At 42.7% G+C, this 8,854-nt stretch overlaps 2 protein-coding genes across 5 annotated transcripts in view; one reads left to right on the top strand and one right to left on the bottom strand.

The window, feature by feature from the left end:
• Window positions 1–684: 684 nt before the first annotated feature.
• LOC119656789 (integumentary mucin C.1-like) lies at window positions 685–2,315 on the bottom strand. The gene has a single exon (XM_038063389.1). It carries the CDS (start codon window positions 2,180–2,182, stop codon window positions 1,232–1,234), a length of 951 nt encoding a protein of 316 aa, XP_037919317.1. The 5' UTR covers window positions 2,183–2,315; the 3' UTR covers window positions 685–1,231.
• Window positions 2,316–2,387: 72 nt separating this feature from the next.
• Window positions 2,388–8,854, top strand: part of LOC119656787 (anoctamin-4) — a 58,759-nt gene continuing 52,292 nt past the window's right edge. For 2 of the 4 annotated variants that reach the window (XM_038063383.1, XM_038063379.1), the window contains exon 1: window positions 2,394–2,532. Coding sequence is in view for 1 of the 4 variants with exons in the window: in XM_038063387.1 (XP_037919315.1) it covers window positions 2,512–2,532 (21 nt within the window). In the remaining 3 variants the exon portion in view is untranslated. Of the gene's footprint in view, window positions 2,533–8,854 lie in introns of all 4 variants that reach the window. The other 2 variants (XM_038063387.1, XM_038063381.1) reach the window with 2 other exon arrangements.

Raw genomic sequence — 8,854 nt, 5'->3', positions numbered from 1 at the left:
ACCTCTTATACGCTTGATTTGTTGTCCCGAACCTATTTTCAAAATTGTACACTGCAGGAGATGTAAGGATCAAATGAATGAACGTAGAGCGCTGATAAGAAGCAGTAAGTAATAATATAAACAGAGCTGTACAACATGTAGTTCAACTTACAGTATCAATAGGAAAAATCTTGATGTTGGTAGGTGCTTACTTGCTGTATCAGTTTGATACCCAGAATCGCTTGTAAATGTTCCAATTGGAACTACTATGATGTAGTTGTAGGATTATAAATGAAACTACATTTTGTCCAACTATGGCTGTAAAAATTGTAGAAATCTGTATAAAAATGAATGCTATTGGCGCAACAATACATATTGGATCAGGGCCTTGAAGTGTGTTAAAGAATTTCATCCAAGACCGTAACGGTACACTACAGGATACTGTAGGAGGCAATGTGGTCAGCATTGCGCTCGCCCGAGATTATTACCCTGATTTGACTCAGGTACTTATTCACAGTTAACTCGACTGGTATCCGACGTCAAATCATGATACAAATCCCACTAACACCAGCGGGATTTGAACCGTGACCTTCCGTACGACAGCCTTGTGCTCTAACCACTCAGCTATCCGGACACAAAGAGTGATCCTGCTGCTTTCCTGGCCTCACACATTGGTCAGGATCAACCTAGTCAGTCTTAGCAATTTCGTCGGGATGCCGAATTCTCTCATGGCCGTGTAGTTTTACCCTGGCTATGCTATCATAGGCGGCTAAATGAAATTTACTAGGTTTAATTGAAAACAGAACCTGTTGCTTTTTGTAGAAAAGAGAATATTAATATTGAAATGAAAAATTGTCGCCCTAAAATCACGATTAGCAATGAAACCTGTTGTGTATCTTGAATTCTAATTTAGATTTTCGAGAACTGATGAGGTGAACAAAACATCGTCCAAAAAGTTAAACATTACAAAAATGGAGCTGCAAAATGACTTTTCGTCTCCAAACTTGCGGAATTCATTCTCTCTTGCGTTTGTACGAATTTTCATTACTACCTAATATGAAAAATAGTTTTTTATTGTTCCTTTACTCTGGAAATTACGCGAAAAATTTGGCAACATAATAATTGACCAACGATTGCACCCCTTAAATCTACTGGAAGTGATAGCCTCCTAGATAAAAACAATGAAATGGAACGAAAAATATTGAAAGAGATACTTCCGGATACCAGTAGGTCAGCTGCGATAACGAAATCGTCAATCATTGTACATCCCATCGACCAGGAAGTCCATCCTTCGGTAGTGCCGGGTAGACCAGTAGTCCTTGAAGCGACGAACGATCACGATGATGGCTCCCATTAGTATTGGGAGAGCAAAGATCAGGGCCACGATCGAAACAAAGTAATTGCGTTTGGTCGAGGGCATGGCCATGTCCATAGATGGTTGGGCGATCGGAAGGTCAGGTTCGTCGACGCTTAACTTGCCAGGACGATCGTGCAGTTTCCCACGGGTCACATTGGCAATGGAAGGTTCGTCCTCAATGCTGTAAGTGATTGTGGGTTTCTTGGGTTTCGGGGTTGTTGTCGTTGTTGTTGTTGTGGTGGTGGTGGTAGTAGTGGTCGTGGTAGTTGTCGTAGTCGTTGTAGACGGGGTGGTACTTGACGTAGTGGATGGTGTAGTTGATGTTGCATTCGTTGGTGGCGAAGGGGTCGTCGCATTCACAGCAACTTTATGCGGAGCCTCAGTAATGGAAGTGGCATTTGCAGTCTTGTCTTCAGCCGTTTGCTTCGTAGGAATAGCAGTTGCCGGCATTGTCTTATTGGCTCCCGCATCAGTCTTTTCGCTCAATTGTTTTTTATCGTCTACGACTCCTTCTCGTCCTTTCACTTTCCTTTCAGCTTGTTCTGTCGTTACCGCGGAAGCTGCGGCAGAAGTAACCACAGGCGGGCTGGCTGTAGTAGTCTTAGGCTTGGGAGTAATTACAACAACCCCCGGCGAGGATGAAGCACTGGGTGCAGCAGTAGCGGGATGCACTTTCACTGTTGTGTGGTTCTGCACAGGCTCCACAGGAACTTGTAATTTGGTTTCTTGCGTTGTTGGCGATTTTGGCACAGTCACATTGTGCTTTATCTCACTTTCAGAATTCACGCAGGAGCATCCCAAACACCACACAAATACCACCAAAATGAATAAGGAACGGATTTCCATCGTGAGGAGTTTCACAGCAACACAATTTCACTTTCTTTCTTCGAGTCTTTGCAGTTGTTTCCGCTCCGCGAGAGTTTGACAATCAGCTGGCCATTGCCCAATCATCAAGCTCAGCCGTGGGGGTGGTTTGCGCCACGGCTTGCACACTTGCCGAACGTGCTCGGTGCGTTCCAGTCGATGACGTCAGTCTGGAAAGTCGTAAACATTTGGAAGATTCGCCGATTTGAGTGACAGCAGTGAAAAGTGATAAAGTGCGGGGACCGTAGTTAGTAGTTGCGTAGCGAATTGCTTCTAATTTTCCCGTTTAGCTTTCCGTTATCGTCGTTCGGATGTCATCTCTGCGTGCCGATGTAAGTTGCAATCCCGCGTTATTTACTAACAAAAGGTGTGGGTGCGTTGTCTGCGAATCCAACCGGAACCGAGCGCCGGACAACTCATCGAATTCTGGCCGTGCGGCCTTCATGAATGCTTCACTGTGTCGATTGAGGTCAAAGTGTTTATAATAAACTGGCAGGGCGGTGGTGGCTTTATTGAATTTCTTAACTTGCAAGGGACCCCTGCTGGGGTCGACGTGACCCACCAATTGGCGATAACCTTCAATTGATAACGTCGGGCAAATCGGTCGCGGTCCTTGACCTGCATTCGTTGTGGTCAAAGCACTTTGAGTTCGACCAAAAAGTAAATGCTGGATTGTCTGCGTCGGAAGCCTTGTGTAGCCTTCGTTGTCGGCTGTCGTAAGGAATGGAATTTCTTTCTGCATAAATAAATTGAATGCTTAATGAAGTTCTGTGACAAACAATAAGTTTGAACCAAATTGGTCGCTCCTCACTACTGTCCGTAGTTTGCCATAAATATACGCGAACGCAGATTTTGGTCTTGGGTTAAAAGATTCAGCGATGTTGAACCAGCTGGAAAGCAACTTTATTTGCTTGAATAAATCCACCTCGGATTAACCAATTTCCAATTGTTCAGGTTTTTGCTTTTTTTAAATATTTTGCTTCATTTAATAAATAAATATTTAGAAAATAAAAAATCGTTTATATCTTAATGAAGCTAATTTAGTCTGGTGAGGGGAGTCGCAGCTCCAAGCACTCAGGCCTTTGTTAAGTCCTCTGTACTACCCCGCAAATCGCCTATTCAATGGCCTTCCGCATGCTACATTCGCAAGCTCTAAGAACATTATCCAGACGTTGAGAATGCGCGGATCGTTCATTAAAGAAAATTTTACCGATTTGTCTTCGTCTAAGATCTGAGGAGGTCGGGCAGCTGCATATGAAGTGCAAGACCGCCTCCTGCTTCTCAAATTGGCTGCATATAGCCGAAATCGCCAAACCATTTTTTCCATATGGTAGTTTGGGGACAAGGGTTTCGTTAAAAGCCTTCCTGGAGTTTTCATGTCTCACCAAAATTGCTGTCCTAGCGGCCCCGAGTCTTTTCAAAAGGATTTCCATTGGCAAGGTAGGATATATTTAGGATAGCTTCGAGCGCTATGGTCGGTATTGCTCCAGTAATACTTAGGCAACTTATCAACGCCAGCCGCTTCCTGCTTTTAGCAAAGTTCAGTTTCGACCATCAGAAGATGCATGCATACATCAAAATGGGGTTTTTTAAGGATCTATACATCCATTGAATCCGTTTTGGTGAAAGTCCCCGGGTCTTACCTAAGGTAGTCCTGCAGCACCATAGCATTTCTGGTAATGTTCTTGGGTAGTGTGCTTCCACTTTTGCTTAGAGTCGAGATGTGCTCCTAAATACTTGACTCTTTGTATTGGCTGGATTTCCGCTCCTGTAATCTGAAGTTTCTGGTAAACATAACTAGTCCAGTCTCCTACCGTTCACCGTGAGCCCATTGCGGAGGCACCAGTGTGGATTACATGTAGAGTCGCATTTAACCGGTCACATATCGTATCCGCAGACTTGTCGGTAATTATTAAAGCTAGATTGTCCGCAAATACTTTATGTCCTCCAGGAGCCTTAACACAGGAGAGAGCCCCTTCCTGTGGACAGCCCCTAAGACTTTCTGTCTCAATAGACTATCTCCACTCCAGCATGTGAACGATTCAACTGATTAATAGCGGATGGATTCCATGCTGTCTTGTCGCGCAACAAATTGCCGGGAATGAGGTATAATTGAAGGCACCTTCGATGCCCATCAATGCGCCTAAGGCGTACCCTTTTTTCGCGTCGTCTTTTCAGATTTGGGAGTAAGCTCATGAGGTGCTCTCTCCGTGGATTTACCTTTTTCGTAGGCATGTTGCTTATAGTGAAATGGTCACTTAGAAATGTATGTATCGTTTATGAACCGATCTACTAGTCTTTCCAGTCCTTTTGGAATACAGGACGTTAGACTGGTCGGTCGGAAACTTTTTGCGTCCATGTAAATGGATTTCCGTACTTGGGAATTAATTTCACCTTCACATGGGACTTTTTTTCAACTTGGGCAATAGGTTCATAGCTGGGGGAGATTACAACGCGAAAGATACTCACTGGGGCTCCAAACTAGTCAATCCAAAAGGTAAGGAACTTTGGAATGTTCTGAGCGGCATAACGAAATACGATTGAGCACCCAACTTAATAGCTGACCGACCGCCGCAAAATACCCGATCTTATCGATTTGGGAATTACGAAAAATATCTAAATATATAACGATATCAGCTGAAGCAAGTTACGAACTCTCATCCGATCACTCTCCTGCCATCATTCGCATGTGTTGACAGTGTTCCAGAGGAAATAAACCGGGAGCTCTAACGAACAAACCTACAAACTGGGTGAAATGTCGGAAATATATAAGTCCTCACTTAGCCAATGGAATACCTCTGAATACGAAGCCTGACATCAACCTAGGCATTGAAAGCTCCACCAACACTTTGTACCTGACTTCACGACTATCCACAAAATCACACCAAAGGAAAGGCAATCGATACAAGCTCGCAATGCATATTCTAGAGATGATACACAAAAAACGGAAACTGAGACGTGTATGGCAAACACATTGTTCTCCAAGACTAAGAACCGAAATGTCAGAGGCAACAAAAGGCCTACGAAAAGCTCTGTACGATAAAAACCAGCAGAGTATGCATAATTACCTCAGAGGTTTAATTTCGACAGCGGACACCGATTATTCTTTTTGGACAGTGTGTAGAAGACCGAAAGAACATTCGCCACCTTTGCGCCTAAGAATTCTTGACTAGACCCGAAGTGATGCTGGAGAGGTGCTACACTTACACGCAACCAAGTTCAACTTTCGCGATGCTCATTCTCATTTGCCAAAACGAAGCACCGCTTGAAACTTAAAAATGCAGCTCGTATTATCAGAAAACTCGATCCTAAAAAAACATGTGGCCACAACAAAATTACAGGCGCAATGGTTAAAGAAACCCCCTCCCCCATGCTATCAAGAATCTGATTGAAATCATCAACAAGATGACTCATACTGGTCACTTCTCAAACATGTGGAGAAATTCTGTTATAATCAAGGTCGCAAAACCGCCAGATAAGCCTGCTTCCTACCTTATTAAATGTATTTGAAAAACTTCTGGCATCGAAGATCCTGTCATTCCTAACAAATCGAAATATAATCCCCGACCATCAATTCGGCTTCTGAGAAAAGCATAGCAATAACACAAATTTTCAGCAAAAAAATAATGTTCCACCGTCTTGCTCGATATTACCCAGCCTTTCGAGAGAGCGTGGCACAGAGGGCTATTATATAAGATTAGAAAAATTTTACTGGCAAATATGTATGATATCTTGGGATTCTATATAAAAGGTCGGTCGTTCGATCATCCTATCAAAGCTGGTATTCCCCGGGAAAGCGTACTAAGGCCATTATTGTATGTGATATATGTTTCCGATCTGCCAGTTGACGATAATCTGATTATATATACCTTCACGGACGACACTGCGCTCCTTAGCTCTCATAAATACCATGAGGATGCCTTCAAATCTGTGGAATTTTATTTGAGAAAACTTGACAAGTGTCTAATGACATGGGGAATTCGTACGAACGAGAGCAAAAGCTGCCACGTTATATTCTCTCTTTATTGGAGAACGTGCTTGTCGATTTCTATAAATCAGATCAATATCAGAATTCAGTTGTGGATTGCAACAAAAATGTCAAATTTCAAATTGCTGCAACAAATCCAGTCAAAGATCCTCCTCTCTCTGGTCATCTGGGTTTTCTCGATTCCAGCAATGGATTTGATGCATTACCTAAGGATCGTAACTCGGGCGCTCAGTTCTGTTTTATACGGCGCCCAACTTGTCTTCTGTGGATTTCGAAATGGAGTTGTTGGATTTGGGTCCATACCTATTACGAAATCAACGCACCTTGCGAGGATGCAGTCCTTACAGGTACGAGGAGTCTCCACCTAAGCTGTTCGCACTGCTCAGTATCGCAATCGGATGGATTGGTGTCGTCATAAAAGACCCATCTATCGGCTTCGATAGCCTTGGCTGCAAATGAAGGTTTAGCCGCTGTCGGCCGATCCATCTTTGCTACCTTTTGTGTCGAAAAGTTGGAATTATCCGGGGTTCGCTGCGGCTTCGATTTGCCCTTAGCGGGTTTTCCATCGATGAACTTAGCATTGCCGCTCAGAGTTGAATTATCACGAGCGAGATTTGTGTTTGAGGTGGGGAGAGGCAACGCCTCTGAGCACTCAGAGCTTAGCGGTTCATTATAAATTGTTAAATACAGAAACAAATCGAGAAATTTTGAAGGCGAGTGGATTGTTTCCACACAAAGTAAAAGAAGCAAAATAAAATACCAAGCATACAAGCTAAAATACTCGTCATATTGAATAAAAAATTATTAATATGGAGTATATTCCACAATATATCATGAATGACGTATGGAAAGGCATACAGAATGCAGGAATGTGGCAAGATAAGAGTCGCATGATCTCTGGCAAAACAGATAAGTCATTGAACGACGCGGCTCATCCGCAATATTCGGGTATGGCTCCAGCGGAAACACAAAGAAACCAACTACCATATTATCCAGTTCCTCACGCGACACAGTGGTTGCTACAGGCAGTATCTGCACCGGTTTGTGCTGGATAATTCGCCGAATTGTCATGTATGTAGTAGCACACCAGAGGATGCAGAGCATGTGGTGTTTCATTTGCCAAAGTTCACAATGAAGAGAACGAACTTAAATCAAGCGTTGGAAAGCAACATGAGCCCGAATAGTATAGTTTCGGAAATGCTGTGTTCGAATGAGAAGTGGTATCCTCCGTAATTGTAAAAATACATAAGGAAATGGGGAAGAAAGTAAAGAGGGGGAAAGCTCAAAGGACGAGAAGCCGAGGGCGTGAAGCCAAACACACCTTGCAAAGTAATACCCATTTGGTGGTCTCGCAGATTTCGGGCTGGAGAGACCGAGGGTGGTTTTTAGTGGGTATGAATACTAGACCCCTTTCTAAGATTTTTACACCCCCGTACAGGAACAAAAAAAATTACAACTAGCATGCAATCCCGTTTATCTATGCCTACATACCTGCAAGAAGGATGATCAATAGAAACTGCCTTGTATCAGTTGACTGATATATGTAACTCTATGTGCTATATCCATGCTTTCAACCACACTCCGTTTCCGAAAATACAGAATGCACTGACGTGAAAGGGAGTCGGGATGTTCCTTGCCTTCTGGATGTGTAAAGTAGAGGAACAAACTGGTTCCAACTCTATTATCATAAACACAGCTTAAGGTTATCCACAGAAAGGAGACAGGGATTCTATTTGCTAGTGGGAAGTATACTAGTGAAAGAAATAATTGAAAAGCTAACAAATACTAGAGCAAGCATCCCAGGGTACGCTAATCATAAATTATTAACCAGTAGGGATAAAAATGAGGACACCCTATGTGACAGAATCTGACTGGAATTGAGAATTACTAGTACCTAGTCGAAGGGGAAAGGATTGGGTATTAATTCAAGATCGCCGTAATACGATTCATGAAAAAAGTAAGCTTGATCGCTTAGAAATATAGAGGACAGACAGAGGAAGTAAACATAATATATTTTGGAATTACACCAGGCCAAAACCTCTCTTTCTGTGGAATGCCTCAAATGCACGCAGATTTAATACCTTCAGCCCTATCATCAAATCCTACTAGTTCCATGCTGCTTATTTCTGGACAATGCCATGCAATCCAATATTTTGAAGATCTACTCAATGCCACATTACAAAGGCCATACATACCTGGTCCACCGCACACTCTCGAAGAAGGGAAGTATGCTCTTAGCTCTTAAAAGAAAAGGTATGGGGATAATGAACAAGCTTTATGAGCCTATAAACACTGTTTATATATAGTTGCCATTCGCCCCTTGATGAAGTATAGTGTGTCAACCATACCTTCAGGGTTAGCTGAAATGTGCTTCGATTCTAGGACTTCCCGCACTCCTCCTCGGAATACGCTTGTATCTGTAAGAAATTGGCAACAACCAGCTAAAAATGGGATTGAAACCTCCCAACTGGCGGGTTAAGCTTAAATATAATATTCATTGGCAATTAATAAGTAATTGAAGACAAGTAAGTTAAGAGAGAAATTGCGAGATAATGTTGAAGTTTATTTTAACACTAAGGTGGCAATTCGCTTTAAATTAAACACTATCTGTGACCATTGCTAGTAAGCTCCAGGCAAAACGACTGTTAATTTAGAATTCATATTGA

This window comes from Hermetia illucens, chromosome 5 (assembly GCF_905115235.1).
Source record: "Hermetia illucens chromosome 5, iHerIll2.2.curated.20191125, whole genome shotgun sequence".
Classification (NCBI taxonomy): domain Eukaryota; kingdom Metazoa; phylum Arthropoda; class Insecta; order Diptera; family Stratiomyidae; genus Hermetia; species Hermetia illucens.
The sequence above is the reverse complement of the archived record's forward strand: the minus strand, read 5'-3'. Positions and strand labels throughout refer to the sequence as shown.